The sequence below is a fragment of the Amblyomma americanum genome, chromosome 5 (assembly GCF_052857255.1).
Source record: "Amblyomma americanum isolate KBUSLIRL-KWMA chromosome 5, ASM5285725v1, whole genome shotgun sequence".
Lineage (NCBI taxonomy): Eukaryota > Metazoa > Arthropoda > Arachnida > Ixodida > Ixodidae > Amblyomma > Amblyomma americanum.
In genome coordinates, this window is record NC_135501.1 from 74,496,022 (window position 1) to 74,517,774 (window position 21,753).

The 21,753-nt window shown below is 45.2% G+C and overlaps 1 protein-coding gene across 1 annotated transcript in view; it reads right to left on the bottom strand.

Moving 5' to 3' along the window:
* Nucleotides 1-3,190: 3,190 nt before the first annotated feature.
* LOC144134814 (hepatic triacylglycerol lipase-like) overlaps nucleotides 3,191-21,753 on the bottom strand; it is a 32,196-nt gene continuing 13,633 nt past the window's right edge. The window contains exons 3-5 of the mRNA XM_077667646.1: nucleotides 20,153-20,341; nucleotides 11,412-11,651; nucleotides 3,191-3,354 (exon numbers count right to left, since the gene is read on the bottom strand). Of these exons, the coding sequence (XP_077523772.1) occupies nucleotides 3,293-3,354; nucleotides 11,412-11,651; nucleotides 20,153-20,341 (491 nt within the window). The 3' untranslated portion in view covers nucleotides 3,191-3,292. The remainder of the gene's footprint in view (nucleotides 3,355-11,411; nucleotides 11,652-20,152; nucleotides 20,342-21,753) is intronic.

Genomic DNA, 21,753 nt, shown 5'->3' on the forward strand with positions numbered 1-21,753 from the left:
TATGTTTACGTATTCATATTACTTGATCGTTAGAATCAACTGGCCTGTTGCACGCCAGTTGAAGTTTTACGCCCAATGTTGGTCTTCTTTTAATTGTTGCATTCTGTCCATACAGAGTCAGATGTGTTGTTAATTTTGGCTAGATTATGTCACACTTTTTCGACTATAAATACTGGCATTTTCGTGTATGCACGTTATAGTGTGCTTCACAAATATTTAAAGGTACGATGTGATGGCACTTATCGCAGGTCACTGATAGATGTAAAGAAAGTGACAAATTGCGATGAGAGTTTTATTACTGTTGCCTTGTTTTCTGTGAATAAGAGAGGGCTCTGGTGTCTCTTTTCTCTGTGTCATGATTATAGCAAAGCAAACTGATTGCTCGTGTACTGGCATTTTCGTTTCAGTTCATAAATCTTTGCAGATTTTTGCCTGACAGCATGTTCCATCGGCACTTTTTGAGAAAAAGTAGTTATTCATTAAACCATTTTACTCCATTAACTATTAATCCTCATTGTGTCTCGGAACTCATTAGTAAGTGCGAGCTTTCGAGTGTCTAGGAGCTGGGTAACAAGTCCTTGGAGATACTTTAAACTTAAGCCTATCTGGAGAAATATTTTACGCAATAATGTTTAGACTATCAAATTATCTGGTTCTCTCTCCGCCAACCTGAAGCTACCCGAACTAGTATCAATAATTCAAGCTGAAACCATTCTGATCCCTCGGACTCTTCTACTATTTTATTGATGTGCATTTTTCATTAAGTATTAGAGAATGAAATGTAGCCGCATCTCTCTTCCCACTATAATTCAAAGCAATTTTTCTTTACCAGTAATCACGACTTCACTTCTGGTTACTATGGGAAATGCACCTTTTTTAATTCGTCATAGATCTTCATGTAACTTTGATTCTTCATTTTGGGCAAATGCCATCGACTTGAATTTCTCGAAAGCTTTTCGTCACTTTTCTCTATCACCTTTTAGCAACCTTCTCATGACTGAACGTCCATCCTCTGCTATTAGCATTGAATTGCTACTTCTTGCTGTACTGCCTGTCTTGCGAACTTTCGAAGCCTACGATATCAAATTCCAGAATCTAACTTATTGCCCAAGTGCACTAATATTAGCTTTAGTAACTGCCCTTGTCTGTGCCCAACTTTGTTGTCTCTATGACTGCAATATTCTGAAGCATGCGCCAACTAGCCAGGTAGCCATCCGATATTGGCCTCCTTTTCAAACTCTAGTGTTACCAGTATAGAGAAAAAAAATTGATGATGGCCTAGCTCTGTTAGGCCAGGATGTACGTAGCGAAAGCGTGGCGACATCTGGTTCGGAAGAGTTAATACATGAAAGGCGCGCATTCACTACATGCGCCTTTATTCATGATTAAACCATCAGCCGTCGTGGCGGAGTGGTCGCGTCTCCCCCTCATGCGCCAAATGCCCTGCTTCAATTCCCATTCTCAACACAGGTTTGTTTTTATTATTCAGTGAGTGTGCGGTGCTTTCAGTGGCAACCGCCACCGACCACGACCACGTGGTGCGAACAGCTGCCGGCGTCGCGGTGCCGTGGCTGGGCACGTAGTTCGTCTCGCGGTTGGTCCCGTGACCAGGCACATGGTTTGTCACGTGGTGCGACCACGGTGGGACAGCGAGCACGGCGAAACTGCGAGTTTGTGGCCAATGTAGCTTGCGCTACAAAACTTAACCAGAAGCAGCCTGACAACCTTGGAGCATGTCACGAAACTTGCTGCTGAAACCACAAACTCACTCGGGTTAATCGGAGATACCCTTGTCAGCGTGTTCTTTTCATGCACAGTTCCTACAGGACACTTTTGATCATTTCAAACTGAAGTATTCTTTAGCGCTTACAAATTGGCACCAAGCCTACCTTAAAATGTGAGAAACTGTTTGAAACTGTGCTGATAGCTCATTGAGATGTTTTACATATACTCAAAATACTTCTTTCCCTTTGCTCACTTGTGCTGCCCCTCCTCAGAACAGGACCCCACCGCCACTAATTTATAGTGCTTTTCTGTCCCCATGGAAGGATGTATTAACTACCTCAGTTTATTTTCAATACATGTGGTCCCTCAAAATTCAGGAAATAAGTAACATCTCACGTGGAGCGCTGACACTGGTTACTTTTTCCTTCCACTTGCTTTTCTCGCTTTTATATTCGGTTTTCGGAGCATCAGTTTTGTGTATATACCTTTTCTTTCTCTGTCTTTCATGTTGAATGTCCAGCTGCGCTCCTCCTACCGCCTTTCTGATGTTATCTTCATATTGTCCCTCTTATTAATACTCCACTAAATATCATCAAAGGAAAAATAAAAGTAATGACGATTCTTTGTATTTTGTTCCTTACGGCGCACAGCACGTTTATTTGAAGAATATGCAAAAGGCATTTGTCCTGCAGGAATGGTTGCTGTGCTTCTGATGATGATATTCAATATATCAAATGCTCGTAATTCAGTAAGAACATGGCATTATTTTTCTGTTAGGGTACGAATAGTTTTAGTGCTTTTGATATAGGGCTCATTCATATTCCTGTGCTCGCGAGCCAGTGCTTACTTTTTTAGCACTCAAATACAGGCAAGGAAAACACTTTTGGGTCCTAATGTTGCCATTTGAATATTTTCTGCAGAGTGCATCGCCGGCTAATTCCAAGCATCGATGCACCGACAGTACATCAACAAGGCTGCTTCGTGGGCCCCAGCTGCATTACCAGGTGGGGGAAAAAGAGCAAGGGGAGTATGAACACAAAAATAAAGCTTGCTAGATGAGTTTCATCATTTTAAAATTTTTGATGTGTCAAAACGATACGGAACTCATATTGGCTGCCTTGGAAGTTAAGGTATTCAAGCTCTACATTGCATTTCAATATGATAATACTAGGATAACTGACAACACCTTCATCAAAATGACCTATAAATATCACTAGGTATTTCCTCAAATCCTCTTTTATGACTGGTTTATTGGCCTAATTCATTGTTGCGATTTAGAATTCATCTCTACGACATACAGAATACCTTTCCTAGTTACACTAGACGACTTCTAAAAGGTTCCCGATCATTAAGCAATTTATTTAACCTAGACGTGCTGCATTTTGCTTACTGGAAACTTGTTTTGCTGTTTTAGAGTTGTTTATCAACGTTCATTTGAACTCAAGAAGCAGTTTGTATATTGTGTTTCTTGCAGCATATTATCACCGAAGTGAGTTCCAAGACTTTTATTATGCACCGTAAACATTTTACATACACTGAAGAAGCTTTATTCGGGTCGGCGGAAATGTCAACGTGGTAGTCTGGGCGGATCAGTGACGGTGGTGGATGTACTTTCATCACTTGGCGATTCTGGAATTCAGGAAGAAACATACGTAAACTGAATGTGTTGCGAATACCTGCTATGCTAAAGATAACTTCTGGCATCAGATCAGCATTTGTTGGAATCAGTAGAACTCGCTAGTGGGATGATATAAATACTCACAAGAAATATTTATTAAATGTCGCAGCCTTACATGCGTCATTTTCAATGAGCGTTTCACCACTTTTTATCGTTTGTACCGAACAGTCATCTTTGCCGCGACTGCGAACATGTTTCCAGAATTGTTTCGAATCATGTACCAACCTGTTTCCTAGTGAAGAAAAGTAGGAGAGTTTCGCTGTTCCTTCCAGCGATTTAAATCAGACTTAACTTTTTTAGTTCAGCCAGACTCGCAGGACAAAGCTATTTACTAAATTTTAGGTAAACTCGCTTTATACTTTTCGTTAGAGCGTATAACTCGCTGTTGAACCATGCGTTGCTTTTACCTCTTCTAGGAGATATAGTTTGCGCGGGGATGAACATGTCTTGTAGCTGTAGGAGTTTGTCTTTTAGAATGGTCCATAACTGCTCAGTACCAAGTTCATCAGCTAAAGTATCGAAAACCAAAAAATATGATTCTAATTTTATGTTATTGCTACCATAATTCTCCTTACTAAATACATAGACTTCTGGCGCAAGTTTCCTTGCGACTGACACATTTCCAATAGAAATGTCAGCAATCACTATATTGCGATCGCTTATTCCAGGCAGTACTTTAACCTATGTTATAATGTTTGGGGCAATACACAGCAATATATCAAGAATATTCCCAGAGCCATCATTTCGAGACGCATCATGAATGTACTGATAGAACCTAAATGAATCAATTAAATAAAAAAAATGTAGAGTACAGGGAACCTTCAGCACTGTCTCTCGGGGAACTAGCTGACCAATCTATGCTGGGGAGGTTGAAGTCACCGCCCAAAAAGATAGGATCACCTTCAACAGAGTCGAGAATATCTGATGCTCAAATTCTGCTCGTGATGAACCTGGTGGGCGATAGAATACCCCAACTTTTAAGCATTTTTCATTTCACAATGTTAATTTACAAAACACAGACTCCGTAACAGCAAAAGATTTCACCATTGCAAATGATATTGCCGTTGCAACGAGAATGAACACACCCCCGCCTCTTGTGCCACGATCGCGAAGAAAACACTGTTATCCGGAAGGGAAAACCTCAGAATTTAAGACAGATGAGTCGAGTCATGGCTCAGTACCAAGGATAATTGAGGGATTTAGAGACTGAACGAGAAAACAGAATTCATCAATTTTATTTTTAATGCTCTGGCAGTTGAGCAGCAAACTAAGCGGCCTAGTTTTCAAGGACGAGCCCAGTGGTCACAGCTGGACCACACCCCCTGACTCGCTATCATACTGATAACGTTTTCCGTTTGAGTTCAGTGTATCAAACTTAAGCACTGGTTTGTTTCTGTTTGTTTTTGCGTAATCCCACAATATCTTTCTCTTCTCGCGCACAGCACGTGAAAAATCTTCGGATATTCTGTAAGAGGTGTCCTTCAGCTTATGCGCACTTGAGAGCACCGACTGCCGTACATTGAAAGAGGAAAATGCTGCAATGACAGGCTGATCTTTGCCAGCTCCTAATTTACCTAGCCGGTAAATGGACGAAGTGTAATGAGCGCATAGCAGGAGAGTAGACGTGGTAGTCCGGAGTCGAGCACGGTAAAAATTGTGGTCGGTAAAAATATAACCATACCACGCATTTCACGCATTAACACAAAAATGAAACATACTCGGCGCAATGCAGTGGCCCAAGTGTCAGCACTGTGAACACGACACACCAAATATATTGATTGTTGTGTTACCGCTGGCGCACTCTGCTTAACAGTATTTCAGGCTTACGAAGCGACGAAACGGGGCTAGAGCTTCTAGTTCATGCCAGTGTGGCCACGGATACCTGCTTGTAGGAGCATTACAAAGAGAAATGTATAAAGATCTTCGAAGTCTAACAGCGCCTTTTCCTAGACGCAACGCTATTCACGTGTACAATTACCAGGGAAATCATTTGAGAAAACAAAATCTAATATACGGAGATTTTATGGGCCACAACTTCATTGTAACCCGTCTGCAGCGCACAACTTGCATTTAAGCCGAAGTGAGGTTATCGCTGCTAGTGCTAGCTATTATTGGCTGTCCAAGCTTCAGGGCACAGCCTCATGAGGAGCGCATGACTTAGTGACGTCTTGTTCCTATCAAACGCCACCACTGACGTTGGCGCTCAACTGCAGGATCAACCTAGAAGCGCACCATGAACGCTTTTCTTGCATGCTACTTCTGCACTGTTGAAGATATTTTAGAGGCCTAGAGGCCGGGCCAGCACAAGCGCCTACGCACAACATCGGGCGGCCGCAGACTCCTCCGCGAGCTAGGATAACACATGCAGCCAGACATACTTATTCTGATAGCCGAGCAGCTGCGGATCCAGCCACTACCGCGCAATGTGAATCAAGAAATATGAGGAGACAACACCGTATGTGAGAAACACCTTGCACGCCTTATTCGGAGAGCAACAGGATGTCATCTATACGGACGCAGCGTTTCACCAGCGAGACCGCCGCAACGCGGCGGCCTCATCAGAGTTCAGGTCAGGCCATGTCGGACGCTGTGACACATGAAGGTCACCACCACACCCACTGATCCCCAAGCTTCGTAAGTCACTTTTTCCACCGCATTCCCTTGACGCGGCCGCCTCCAAACGCGAACACTCACGCACTCCGCCACACATCATACCCTTCAAACAGGCACCCCGGTTGCGAGGGATTACTCTGTAATAAACGGCTTCATTAATGCGCTAGAGAACTGTTTCTGGGTGCCAGCAGCACCCATGTTCACCCTAGTGGCAGCGACGACGACGGTATACCCGGCTACAACATGGGCACTACTTACTAGCCTGTGTAACGCCGCCTGTACCACCGCCCCACGGTTCTCTGGACCTGTTCGAGAGCGCAGCCTTGAGGCAGCTCTCTGTCAGCTCATATATGTCGCCCATAACAGCATCCACGTTTAACTTTGGGCCCACCTGCGAAAACGGGCTGTCGATCCAAACTCAACCGATCTCCCTACTTCTGGGAGGAAACGCTGCTAGCCGCCGAACCGATCAACAAGCGCGCGCTGCTCGGACGCAATGAAGAAAAAAAAAACGTACCATGCACAATGCCAATGCGTGATGCCGAACAGCAGCAACAGTTGGAGAACTCAGATGATTAGAAAAACCTCCAAACTTGCTAGCGCTGAAAAGCATGACTGAAAGCGTGGACTCCCCTGATGGCAATGTATACAGTTGTTCTCATTTGGTTGGTGGCGCTGCTGGCAGTATGGCATCCGGAGACTGGCCTAAACATTGAGGTGGACAAGCATGCCTGATGCCCTCCGAGCCAAGCACCTAATGCAGACGTTACTCCTATGTTTGAAATGCGGCGCCAACAAGTGTGACTTGAAGCCTTAGTTGGACGTCCTCTGAGAGAACACATGGCTCCTGCAATGCAACATCACCGTGGACCAGAATGCGCCTGATAGGTACTTGAACAGGGACGTGGATGACACAATCGAACACTCGACTGAAGCGATGATGGATTGTTGCGTTCTGTTCGTCCTTGCGCTGGTATAGTTTTGTTCAACCGCTAGAGAAATTGTTAATGATGTTTTAGAACATAGTGTCTTCTAAGAAATCAGCTCTCCTCCTGAGAAAAGTGATTGCCTTGAAGCTGCAGTCATAATAGTTGTCCTGTCTGCCGCCGACGTGATAGTAGCTGGGCTGTGTACTGATCAGCCTAGGGACATGGTGGAAAGGAGACATCACGCACGTGTCTAGGTTCCTAGGCGTTATACTATAGAAAAAGAATTTAGCGATGATTACAGTACTAACGCGAAATTCCAGCGTAGGCTTAGTTTCTGCTGTACTAGGCAGAAAGTATGGACGACGCATCAGCTGCCCTTATGAGTGGAGTGCGAAGCATTGCCTCTTTGTCGCACAAGTCCTCTTAAACTGTCAAACTGAATGAACGCTCCTCACTTTTGTAGCGCGGCGCGGAGCAACGCTTGCCCGGTTTTACGTCCTCTCCAGCGTTTGCTAATGCCTGCGAGAGCGCGTTGCAACGTATTTGTCTTATTGCTTCAAGGTGGAATGCTAAAGCCACAAAGGAAGCGTCTTCGTTTCGAGCGGCCCACGAGGCTCTTGGTCCGCGAATTCACTGTTGTGCATGCCTGTTCCTATGGTAAACGGGGTCGACTCCACAAATAGCCCTCGTACAAGACCATGTCCATGCTGGATACAGGTTCGACTGCCGATTAATGGTAGACTAAAGCTGCGACCAGCAGTTTAGTGGTTGATCGTACGACGAATCGGAAAAACCAACAATGCAGGTTCAGACATTTATAGGGCTCTCAATCTTAGCGCAAAAATTACCTCATGTGGGCAAGGAAGTGCGCCGTTGGTTAACAAACTCTACAATGTGATCCGCCAGAAAAGAAAGTGTTTCTGCGGCATCTGGCTGCTACAGCATCCCGCGAATTCGCTTACGAGCAGGAGGTTGTGGTGCGCGTTCTCAGCACTACGAAGATCTGAAACTCGTTTAGGACGTCATTGTGAAACAGCCGAGGCAGACTGAATGCGACCTCTCTTGCCTCCCCCCAACAGCACTCTCTTCTTGCACTGTCCACCTTGCAATACCGGCTTTCTTTCTTCCATCGCTACCACTTCCTCCGCCTTCTCATTCTCGCCCTCCCTTTATCATCAACCTCCTTTCATGCTTCACTGTAGTGTTCGCTTTGATATAGTTCTGCTTCTCCGCCGTGCTTTTCGCTTTTCTTTAGCTCGATCAGCATGCCGACAGCAACAACGACGCGCAAGCCCATCTCCCTAGCCTATCACTCCGACCTAATCCGCAGGCGGAGACGGTAAGATATCTGCGCGTTAGTTATGACCAACGTTCAGGCTGGGGACTGCATATTGAGAATAATGCGCTGAAAATAGAACGTACTATGGGCCAATTTGACACGCGTACGCAATAAATAATTCGGTGTCGGTGATACGACATTACAGTTTTAGATAAGGAATGTGTGAGGCCGAGACTTTAGTTTGTTTGGCGGCGTGGTTTTTGCCGCCGCCAAACTACGACCTTCAAGTCTTAGGGTTCTCGGAAAGACGTACCCACGTCTAAATCTCGGTTTCTCAAAATCAGTTCCGAACGCTGTGCTTCATCTGGAATCCTGTAGCCCTGATCTCAGTTACCGCAATCAACGTTGTTGTACGAAATTTCCTCATGTATTTCGAAGAAGCTCCCGGCATCAATAAACACTGTTTGGTTTCGGCAACCACGTTAATTTCTTCTTTCTAATCTCTGGCCATGGTATCAGCTGCCGTAAGTTAAGCTCACGAAAAATCTGTTTGCCCAGCTTCAAGTCGATCTCGATTCCCTATAACGGGTTAGAGACGAACAAACATCATCAGTGGTCTTCGATCGCCACATTTTCCGCTTGACCGCGAAACATATACGAGCTAATATTGTAATTTATCTTCTTGCTGATCCGCTAGAGGACTTTCCCCAACGCAATTTTCTCTCAACTGAAGCCTCCGGTAGATGTGAGAAGGCGGTAATTCAGATATGTTCGTAGCAAATGGCTTTGTAGTTATTCCATCCGTATTCCTAAATGTACTGCTATTTTCATATTAGAGTTTGTGGTTCTTGGTTTGACTATTTGCAAAATTGAAAGGTATCTGTAACAAGTTATCATCTTTTCAGGTTCTCTGTCGGATTTAATCTCGCCCGAAACCTCATAGAAAACTCTTTTGAATTGTGGCTTGAAGTTTTTGTTCCATGCACTTCCAAAGAACTCAGCATTGGCTATGTACTTGGTCATTCTGGTGTTTTTTTCAACAAGGTGGTTGTGAGGTGCACAACACATCTGCGGAGGATTTTTGAACGCGCTGCGTCGACAGTGGTGCGTCGGACTGCGGAGCGCTGGGCGCGCCAGCCCAGCGTGGCGCGTGTGCACATGCTAATAGTGTGTGCGAGGGGACGGCGGCAGGGAGCGTGGCAAGCACAAGGAGCGGAGATCTGACGTGTCAGAAAACTGAGGTGTGAAGGGAGACAGCGCAGCAGAGGTCGTGTCATTTAAGCGTTGAGGTGGCAGCCGTTGGACGTTGGGTCCGCGCTGCCGTGGCCTTCCTTGGACCACCGACGTAAGCCTTCTGCGTTCTTTGCAAGTGTGGAGGTGGCAGCCGATGGGCTGAGGGTGCGTGCTATTTAAAGGCACCCTTAGAAAACCTGCTTTAAGCTTCCGGCGTTTCGGGCCGCCGTCGACGGGATCTGGCTACGATTCTCCTTCTATTGCCAAGTTCTTGGGGCTGTTGACGGGAATCCATCGGCGTCTCCCTGTGTTCCTCTGCGCTCCTAATACCAACTGGCTACCTTCCGGCGCTTCCTTCGACGCAGCGTCAGCGACGTTTCTCAATACAACCACCCGCGTCCGTCCTGTCTGCAAGGCATTCCCGCTTCACCTGGGACGCTCAGTACCTGGTGAACTCTTTCCATTAATCTGTAGTGTCGTACGCGTGTTGAGTGTGTTTTTCTTGTTTTCTTGTCTGTTTCTTATCGGCCCCTTTTCCTTTATTTATAAATACGGCTTCGTTTTGTTTTCTTTGATTTCTTTGTTCTCTTGTCCTCTTGTTCGAATCTGCACGCGATAGCGTTCCCCTGCAGAAAGTCGGGGGTGGGTTACCAATTCACGACAGTAGCTGAGTTGTTGGCAAGGTCGGCTCCCAGTACCCTTGTAATATATTCCGTCCCTGACTTTGTTCACTTAAAGATTTCCTGTTTCCTTCGGTTCCAATATATCTTAGGCGTCTCCCGTGAACCCTTACTCTATACCTTGCATTTTCAGCACTTAACGTACCCCTGGAATGTACAGCCACGCCAACGGAGGCTGTGCGAGATGCCACTAACGCTTTTGGGCACTGAAGTTTTCGTTTGGATATGTATTTTTCCATATGTGGGTTTACAACAACACAACCTTGTGACTTGGGAGGGGAAGTTGCATCGATAGGATATTTTCTCCTCTCTTACCAGCAATTCGCACTTTGGCGAAAGACATCCTAAGGTCCTCTCGTGAGGTTAGGGCTCCCTTTGTCGCTCCCATTTATTTCATTCGGTGTGAGCGCCAAGGAATTCACGTTTAGTAGGGTTTGTGGATACTTTCATGACTAAAATACGGCGGCTGGAAAGGTTCCTGAAATTCTTGCAGATGTGTAAAATTCTGTAGTTTTCTCTTTCGAGGTTCAAAATTATTTTTTGTCTTCTTTCTCTAACTATCTTGTTGAAGCTTTGTATCATTTTACTATTTTAGATTGGCGCGTGATGTCTCTATTTTTCTAGTAGTCGCCGATGTGACTTTCGTTGGCATTCTCCACCAACCCCTGACCAGTAGCCGCACGTAGGTATGTACCCTTTCTACAAGGTTGAAAGAAAACAACAACAATGACCGCGAGGTCTGGCTCCGCGATTCCTGAGTTGAATAAAGGAAAGCTGATTTTGGGTCCTGACGACATCTGTTACAGGTCCTATACTCTCGCCTGTGCGGCATATTATCCACGCTCCATCTGACACCAAGCTTCCTAGGCTATAGCTATTGTCGCTACTGTGAATTATTGGCCGTTAGGCGACATGATGCTCTTTGCTGATTTGAGTTCCGCAGTTAAATATTCCCACAAGCCAATAAACACTTTCTCCGGAGCGAGCTGAAATGACGGAACCGCCGTAATAAAAAAAAAATACCCGTAAGAGCGCTCTTCGCGTGGTGACGTTAACAGGGAATGTTTCAATTAGCTGCCACACAAGAGCGATATATTATATTATGAATATTGGTACTAATAGACCATTTCGAAATTTAAAGAAATTGTGTCTTAGTTTTTGTCGTAAACCAAAATTGTCGCAGAATCAGGGTTGGAAGCCTTTACAGAGGGCTCTAACCCGGAGGACATAAGTTCGGCGCCAGCGCAGTTGGAAACGATGTTGAAATCACTTACCGTGCAAAATACAGTATGGCGAATCGGGCCTGGTTTTCAGGTAGTAGCTTCCATTAACTTTACGAGAGTCACTATGAAAGCCCATTTCAGCAGATACTGAGCTGTTACGCTCCAAACACACATCGTACGGGGACACCCCACCGCCGCAGAGTACTGATTTGAAAGTGCAGTTTTTGGTTTCCACGGATTCAATGAAGAGCCACCAAGCTCTGTTGTGACTGCAGCTTATTTGGGAAAAACCTGAAAATTTTAGAAAAACTGTTTTATTTGTTGTTTATACTGTATATCACACCTAATCATACATAGCGGGTGCCTGGCTATCACTCATACACTCACATAAGCCACAATAAACCCATAATATATGAAAGAATCATTTATAGTCGCAATGATTTGGAAAGTAAGTGGTTGTACACACACGAAAGATAATTGAAAATTGACATTGTCAGTTCTTTACACGCACCAAAAAATTATTGAACAAAGGGCATTGTCATTAAATGTGTTTTCTCTGCAAGAGACAGCACAGGACGCTGCTCAATTTTTACAACTGGTAATGACGCCGCATATAGGTAACAATAAATGGCAAGAGTAAAAAAACGAGCACAACGAAGCACATTATCCAACATTATCCAACCGAACGTCATTTTACATTAGCTTCAATACTAAAATAGACATTGCCGCACAGAAAGTATAGAAACTTCAATGTTCAGAGTTTAATTAACTTCAAATAGTTAAAACGTGTATTATAAAGGCAGCAATATTTTCGTAATTGCCCATAACATTCAGTAACGTGCTTTTCCTTAGGAAGCGAACGACGTTGCTACCGCTCCAAAAATTGAGTTTCAATTGCTTTCTGGCACGAATACAATAATGTGAAGCTGAGATTTTTTACGAACCACGCTGAATACGGGTGTTGCCTGGCTTGATGTGATATTCACCTCTGCTTTCTCATTACCACTTCCAGCCTTTTTTTTTTCTTATGGCAGTGCCACTCTTTCAAAGCTTTGAATGGTTAAGTATCTTTTCACTTTGTGAGAGAACCTTGAACAAGCTTAAAGATTTTTTTCACGCGGAGAGCAGCCAATAAACCGTGATTAATGTTTGTAGCGTCCCAAACGCAATGTTCCAAGCAGAAATCTCGTGAAAGGATGCAATGGCGCAGGCAAACCCTAAAATCTATGCAGGAATGAATTGCTGCACGCAAACAAAAGCAGGTGAACATTTTAAGGGCGGGCAGGAAGAAAACTTAGTAGAATCTGATTAGTATGCTTTAATCTTAAAGCATCTCCGGATTTTTCCTTTAACAGAGCAGTGTTGCAAAGCCCGGTAAATATTTGCAGATATTCGCAATTTTTTTTGCAAATAGAATAAAACAACTATAAGAAAAGCATTCGTTGGTAACCTAGCAGTGTTGTAATCAAATGTGAAGACCTGCGACTGTACGGAACACAGTATAATTGCACCACAGTGCAAAGTTCACAGTGTGGGACATTGCGCGACTCCGTGGCACAAAACTATACACAGTGCAAAAATTTATACGGGACTCAATCTGGCATTCTTTTCGCGTGCATACGGTCCATGGACCCTAAGGTGTGTTTAGTAACCAGACATGGACTCTCTCACGATGGTCACCCTTCTTGAGGGCGTCCACACTCTCATCTCATCAGAGCTTCACTTGGTGAGGTGAGGGTCAGTGAGGATAAGGGCCCAACAATGTGTGACGGCGAGGGTGAGGGAGGGCAGAGATGGTATGGTGTCACCGCCTCAAAATGACCACGCAAGCCCCAACGTACCAGGCAACACACCTAACAAGCGTTATAGGCTTTGCAGCATTATAAACATGCGTAAAAGAGGCGGAAGCCCAAGTTCCACTACACACAGGCCGAAAATGGTGCCTTGCACATCAGATCTGACTGCATTCCCTTAAGCTATGGCGCGGAGTACAATGGCCAGTCCCGCAGACGCGTAAATGATCGCCGACGTCTATACCAACACAACGTAATTTATGGGCACCTCCGTGTCCACAGCACGATATCTCGTTCTCTTCTATGCTGCGAAAACGTCTCTATATTGACAAAAACCGGTAATCGACTCATTAGAGAAATAATAGGAGCCTTCAAAATTTAAAGTGCTTAAGACTTCGGCGTGGGCGTTCCTTCCATCGCTTTCACTCGAAGATAAAGGCGTAACCTTCTGCTAAAAAGAGTCTTCCGTGCGTTTTTCTGCCTTCTTCATTCATCAGTGTGCTTGCCTTTTTAGGGTTGTCTTGTTTTGGAGCAGCCCTTCAACGCAACCCCCTCTTCCTCGCCTCTCGTTATTTTTCCAAGTTTGTTTTTATGTTCTCTCTCCGCCTCATCTGCCCACTCCAAGGTGTATCTACAATACAGCTGTCTGGACACCCCCCCCCCCCCCCCCCCCCTCTCCCTCATCTCTATTTCCCGACTGTGATTGCGCTATCCTTCGCACGTTTGTTCGTGGCCTCACTCCGCTGTACACACAGATGAATTTCGCGCTCCGCACCTTCGATGTTTCTTGAGAGTACCTTATATAGGCGAAGTTTACATTCTGGGCTTGTCATTGAAAAGGTTCACTCTTGTACAACTTCTTGTGCGGAGCTTGTGCAAGTAGCAAAATGGTTTTGTACACTGCTTTAGAGCGCAGCTTTAAAGCCCCTTTCCTGGGTTGATCCGCAGGTCGCTGTCGTCTGTATAACAGAGCCAGGCCGTAAAAATAAACAATGCCGCGACTGGGATACGAATCCGGAGCGCCGCAAACAGATCACTTTCGCTGGCCACTGCGCGAGAGAACAATGCTACCGCCGCAGGCGATCACGCCTCATGTTAAACTGCAACACACTTTCGAGCTGTAGATTGCACATTACCACCTTATAATAATACTGCAATCAAACTGATGTACACATTCTCGCGCGCTGTCCATTTCACATCGCCGTCTTCATCAACTAATACTGCTATCGAACTAATACAATTGCCACACGTGCCGGCGACACATAAAGGCAACACAATGAGTCTGCAGAGCCAGAGACACCGAGTGAGATGTGCTTTCTCTTCACGGAGAGCCGTAAACGTCCTTAGAATTTTTTTAAAAGCGAAAGCTTTGCTAGATTATCTCGGCGAGGATTGTGTCCACAAAATTCGTCGGCAGCAGGTGTGGGCAACTCAAAAGAGATAAGGTCCCACGAGTGGTTGCAGTCGAAATAAGATGATGTGAGGATGCTGCCCGGAAAAAATGTTTTCGAAATGGAATGAATATTTAATTAATTAGAGCCAAAAGTGTTCAAAAGTAAGCAGAGTAAGAGCAAAGGTGCCACGAAATTTGAAAACGCCGGAAGCAGGCGAAGCTACAGCTGGCGCCAAATTTGAAAAACCGGAACTATCGATGGAGCGAAAGCATGGCGCCAAGTTTGAAAACTCGAAATGGGTAATCATGTCAGCAGTGATAAGTGATTGATACGTAACCAGAAAATAGATGAAAAACAATGATAAATTTGAGGCAATTAGGTAATTAATGAGAAGCAAACGGTAATGGGGGGGGGGGGGGGGTAGGTAAATAGACTGGACGGGCATATAGTTAGTGGGCGGGAACGAAGCGTGGTGCAAAATTTGAAAACTCGAAATGGTTGTGGAGATGAAATGAGTGTATAATCATAGTTACTCGATAACCAACCAATCAAGTGAACGAGAAAACAACCATGGCGCAAAATCTGAAAGGCAACCAGTGTCGAGGCGGCGTCAACGCTTTCGCGTTCTTCCAATGCGGTTAGCCGCAGTGATCTCTATTTTTTTCGTTTTTTCTTCTTCTCTAATTTGACCATTTTCCACCCTGTGTAGTTCTCTACTTTCTGGTCTTGCCTGTTCCGCCCCCCGCTCTACGAAATAATGGCAAAGTTGAAAGTAAACGCCCGTCTGCGTCTCTCGCTCTGCCCTGTCCGTGCCATGCTATTTCTCTTCGCTTTCCTTTCATGATCTGGCTTTACTGTACATGTCCTGTTGCTTTATATCGTCTTTCTTTACTACGAGCATGCGGCGGTGGGGAAAACGAACGCCGAGAAAATTGCTTGGAGGAGGCCGGTGCGTGCGACGCGTGTAAGGTCAGCAAAGAATGTTGCTGTGAAGCGAGCCTTCGGCCGGGGTATGATACTTCGAGTGCGGTAACAGTGGCTTCAAAGATGTGCGGCCACAACCTCATTTGCATATGCGCACCACATCAGCCCAACAGTGAGCGTCTGCAGCCCAGCTAGCCCAGCGGAACTTATTGCCACCGAAAGCACTCACTCCGCAGATAAGCTGCAAATTTCCGCCGCTCGCTCGAACTCTTTTTTCCCAGTTTAGTTAGATCTCTGCCTCTCGTGTATTATTTTTGTATTGTGGCCTTCAATCGCGTAGCATTCTTTACGTTTATACATGTCTTTCGATAATTACGGTGGCATTGTTGGTGCCTGAACTTCACCATACCTCCTATTTTTTTCTTGTCTATCTAAGTTAGTAATAATAAAGCAGCAATTCCGGCTAGTTGGTAATGGCTCACAACGAAAAGAACTTTAATCGATAAATAAAGAGACAACCACGTAAAAAGAGGAGAAGGACAGACTCTCAGCTAATTTTGTGGCGACATACAGGATAAATTTCTACAGAAAGGCCAAAGATACCCACATAAAAACACAGGAGTTGCGCAAACAGGAAATGAAGAGCTGGCGCTGCCATGACATTTCACGTCTTGTCCAGATATTAAAAACTGCAGGAGACACTTAAGCTCCTCCTTAAGGGCATGACGCGTTATCCTCAATTGTTTAATGCCCATAAATACGGAATTCGTCATTTTCGAGTTTTCATTCATAGAAACCTGGGAGTCCTCAGACCAATACTGACGCAGTGGTGCAGCGGTTTAGCGATGTGCCAGTGCCCTACTATGACAGGTGCGACCCACGTAGCTTTTACCGAGTGACCTCTCGTGGCCAATCATTAATTGCAATTCATTACTTAGTTGCCAGAGTAGTCACTTTTCTAAACATGCGATGGGCAAGTTGTGACGACGCCACAAGGTCACGTGACCTAAGTGGCCCATCTAGGCTGCTTCTGCGGAGATTTTTCTCTCTAAACGCCGTCGACGCCTACGCCGATGTTGATGACGCCAGATTTTCTGCAGAACAGGAGACTTAATGCTATCCCGTTAAAACTGCTAGTTTGCAACTGAAAAAGAAGGCTGGCTGACACACGTGTTACCTTTTTTTTTTACCCAATAAATCTCCATGATCTCTCGTCTTAGGCATGCCTTATGGCGAAAATGTATGTAAGTGCGTGAAAACAGCGGACGCACCCTTGTTTTGTCTTTCTTTTTGTAGCGAAAGCTACATTGGTCACGAACTCGCAGGTTCGCCGTCCTAGTAATCCCACCGTGGTCGGATCGCACCAGGTGACCAGCCACGACGCCGCGCCGCCTGCAGCTGCTCCGCACTACATGACCGACGTGGTCGGTGGCAGGAGCCACAGAAACTCCCGCACACTCACTGAATAAAAATGAAAACCCTGTGTCGAGGCTGGGAATCGAACCAGGGCCTTCGGCGATATAGGCAGAGACACTACTCCTCCGCCACGGCGGCTTTTTTTTCTTTATTGCACCGCCACGACGGTTCAAGGCTTGGTCATGAACAATGCCGCATGTAGTGAATGCGCGACTTTCATATATTAACTGTTACGTACCAGATGTCGCCGCGTTTTCGCTACGTATATCCCGAGCTAATAGAGCTAGGAGATCACCAATTTTTTCCTTATTTTCTGTCCCTACAATGTACCGCTACATGATAATAATTGTCGGAATAAAGCCCCTAAATGCTCCTTTAGACAGACATTGATACAACGCCTCGTCTGTACAACAAATTTTTCCAAGTATTAATAAGGGTTGTGTGATCGCTTCCTTATTAAATATTCTTCGTGCATAATCATCATCATGAGCCTGACAACACCCACTGAAGGGCAAAGGCAGCTCCCATATCTCAAGTAACCCTGTCCACTGCCACCTTCGGCCACCTCATCTCCTGCAAACTTCTTAATCTAATCCGCTGACCTAGCTATCGCAGCCCCTGCTGCATTTGCCTTCTCTTGGTACTCAGTTAGTTATACTTAACGACCTTAGGTTAACTTCCCATCGCGTTGCATGCCCTGCCCAAGCTCATTTTTTCTTGTTGATTTAGACTAGCATATCATTAACCCACGTTTGCTCCCTGACCACTCTCTGGCCGGTTATTGGCTTCTAAGGGCGTCGTGATAAGTGCCGGGTTCTCCTGTCACACTGCATTTTAGCCTCTACCGTGTGGAGTATTGTATTCTTGGGCCCATTCTTGTTTCCATTCTTGGCTACTGACACTTCGGAGGAAGGGAGCCGAGCGGTTGGAGACAGTCTAAATCGGACGGAGTTTTGAAAGCGTTTGCACCTTATGCAACGCAGTAACATCCCCACAAACCGAAATAAGGAATTCAAAGTTGAATGCAAAAGTGCTGAGTGGGAGGTTGACGGTGAGGGAAGGCTGATAAACTAAGGGTGAGCGCGAGGGCGGGTGAACAAATTTTAGGAAGTGCGGATGAGGGCGAGGGAGGGCCGTAGATTTTTATAAAATGAGGTTGAGGGAGGGCGAAAGATTTATTGGTGAGGGTGTGGAATGAAAAGCAAAAATGAGGGCATTTGCCCTCCTCTGATGGTAACCAGTTCGTGTGACACTACATGCATTCTCAATCTGGCGCTGTTTTGTTGCATTGCTCGCTCCATGCTCCAGACTGGACTCTTCTGCAGCAAGGCTTTAGATGTAGCCTCTCCTCATTGTGCTTCAAAATTTCCTGCCTTCTTCGGTATTTTTTTTAGTTGCAGTCGCCTTCCTTTCTTGTTTCGTGTATGTCGAATTAGAGTGCTAAATTGTATGATTAGTGCTAAGTGAGCGCGTTCTTTTCAAAGTCATTGTAGCTCAGACCTAAGATAACATGTTTTCTTGTTGTAATTGTCAACATAACTAACGCTCTTGCTTGCCGGAATCAGTGTGTTGCAATTTCGTTCGTCTATGTTCTTTGATGGCTCTCTCAGCCGTTGATTCTTTCAAGAATTTTAACACTAGAGCGTGTCAGGCCCCGTTAACCACAATCCGGCTTTGAGGGGTGTCGTAGCAATCGCTTCCATCAAAGTGACAACGGCGGCTACTTCAGCGAAGGATACTGCAGTTAAAACATCGCCCGCCCCACCTCTGCGCTCTAGCAGGTAAAATTGGGCGTTATGTTAGTGTGCGTGTGAGTGGTTGTACGAAGTAGAACAGGTAAGTGCACGGAACTGTTGACTCGCACCTAAAGGGTCGGTATCAAAGGTACGTGCCGGTGGAAGGAGTAAATAAAAGACATAAGTGGAAAGAAACACGCCCGACGGGGAGCCCTCGAGTTTGCCGCAGCATCCATGAAGCCTCTGAGAATGCTAGATACTGCACGTGCGCCCCGGTCATGGAATATCTTGTGCAGACTTGTATAGGGAGGCTGTTTTGGATCCGTGTGTTTCGGCACAAAGCAAAGGAATGCACTTTCCTCTAGCCTAGCTTGCCGATTTCCTTTCCTCTTAACTAGACTATTCCTGCATTTGTTTTTTTAATCCATGATTTCTTGCGGAAAGCGCAGCATGCACCGCTGTTCCGTCGATGTCAGAACGAACCAACGCGACTACATAACCGGCAGTGTGGGGAAATCAATCATTCACTTAGGCTTTCAGCTCCAGCAAACGGGGCGGTTTCTTCAACCAAACATCATGGGCTACCGACGGGGTCTAGAGAATGGTCACGGGATCATTGACTTCCGTGCGCGACACAGAACAATGAAGGCAGCGCACGACAGGGGCAGGCCACACGCGATGATGATGAAGATAGCACGAGACGAGTACAGGTGACCGCCCGTGTTCAGTGCTTACTAAAGGTCATCGCGGTTGAGATTCCCTGAAGCAGATTTTTGTGGAAATGTGGCGCATAGAAGCTCGTGGCTCTTTTTAGGTCGTTTTTGTTCAGCAAAGCTTTATTCAGAAAAAAGAAGGACTGAACCAAAATCGTCAGGTTGAGATGCAAGGTTAATGTACATATGGAGGGCCATGTAAGCTCAATATATAAATATTATATTGCACGTTCCAAATCAAGATCACACTCCCAAAAAAATTTCACTTTTTACCCTTTGTAGCGTTCTGCCCACGTTTATTGCGCGTGTACTGTATAATATTGGCCACAGAACCTAATTTTTCCGGAAGAAAACGCACAATGCATTTTACAAGCATGATTGAGCACAGCGCTGATACACCGCTGGAAAAGAATCTTTTAAAACTGCTCACTTCCTTCACGAAAGCTCACTGCACTTGCAATCAAACTGCGTAGCTTCGCGTTTCCTATTCCGAGTATCTCACCTAATTCGCGCCTCAAATTACCTCGCGGCTGCTTCCGAAGCTAGTTGCACCTGCTGGTTTCCCATTATTCGAGGAGAAACCGTCACTGGTTGCTTTAAAATAATCTGTCGTATCCCGAAGGACAATGAACACAAAAACAGGAGGCATGGAGGCATGGAGGTAATATCGGCTGTGGTCACCACGAGCATTCAATATACTGAAAATGTCGAGTATCCTAAATAGAAAAACCGCAAATACCTGAAAGTGAAATGGATCTACAGTTTAAATGGGGTCGAAACGCAATCGCAAACGGCAGAAACATAAAAAATATTTACCTCCAGGGCATCCTGGCTGATGTGAACCGCCATTGGGGTAAAAGTCAACTTGTCCTATCGCATTCTTCGTCCCAAATTTCAAGTCAGTGATGTTCCCTCCATTGGTATGAATAACGTCCACAAAAGTTGCATCCTCTGCTGATAATGACACATTCGTGTTTTCAAAAAGAAGTCCTGCGGGATCAAGACCTTAAGAAGGAGACAAATAGTTGGCGCTGCGTTATTTTCTTCATTACTTACGGAACTGTCTACATATTCTTTAATCTTTATATTTGTACTTGCCGACCAATATCGTTCGTCTCAGAACATTGACACACCACTTGTGCACGAAAGAAATTGTACAAGGAGGGAAGTGAACATTCGGCACTGCGCTCACTTTATTTCTCATAGCGTGCATTAACATCGTAGACTACTTTTTGCGGTGTCGATGTAAGTGTCTTTATTCCGCCCTCTATAGCATTTGGCTACAAGATTTGTAATTAATTCACAGATTTTATATGACCAAAGGACCGAGGCTGTATATAGCGGTAAGAATCGTAGATATAACAAAAACATTTCCTGAAAGAAGACGCATTCGGTTAAGTCTGAGCTTGCAATAACGGAAATAATTAGAGGTTATATTTGTGTCCTCATTGTATGTCTGTGACGAAGTCCTAATGAATAGTCCTAGTGCAGCTTTAAATACCTCTCCGGGGGCCCTTGTGCAATACTCTTACTTAAAATACTATTACTTAAATGCTTGTACAACAAAATGACTGCAAAATATTCCCCAAAAGTGTAGACCAAAGCGCAGACCAAATATTAGCGCTGATTATGTATTTTGCAGTCCTAACAACTCAATTTCTTGTAGGGTTCAATGTACTCCCACTGGTCTGGCACTTCATGCCAGCCTTGTTTTCGTGCTCTTTCTGCTGATGAGCTGACCCCGCAATTCTTGTACTGCGCGCCCGCCATCTCGCGGTTTCATTTTGCCTTCGCGCTTGCACGCGGTCACAGTGAGACTGCCCCTAACGCCTCTAAACCTCCCCTCAAGAAGCCATCCCTTAAATGTCAACTGCACCCCTCCGGACATGAACCGTTGTTGCTCGCAACTATATCTTCCGCGTCATCAAGCGCAAAAAATTCTTCGTCGACGTTTCCACAGCTGGCTCAACTCTCAGCACCAAACGAAACCAGTAAATAACAGCTTACAACCGGTTTTTATGAGATGAATTAATACTAAAAGCGAACAAAGTGCAGTTGACAACGCCCCAAAACGCGCGCAGCAACCCTGACCCCAGCAGGCAACAAAATGTCAAAGCTATTACCACAATGTGCACGCGTTTTCCTGACAACAAATTATACACAAAATCATCATATAAAAAATTAAAACCAAAGAGGGTTCATGAACTCAGGAGCCAAAATCAATAATACGCACTTCAGTCGATCAACAGTAAACCATAAACCCTGCATCACAAAAGCGATCACGAGACTCGTTATATACTCTGTGGTCATTTCACCCATGATTTTGCCACAGGCGGCGTTGATTATTCGCGTACTGTTAGAATAGGCGTCCGTCGTATTTTCTTCACCGCGACTAAACGAACATCCGTTTCGAACGG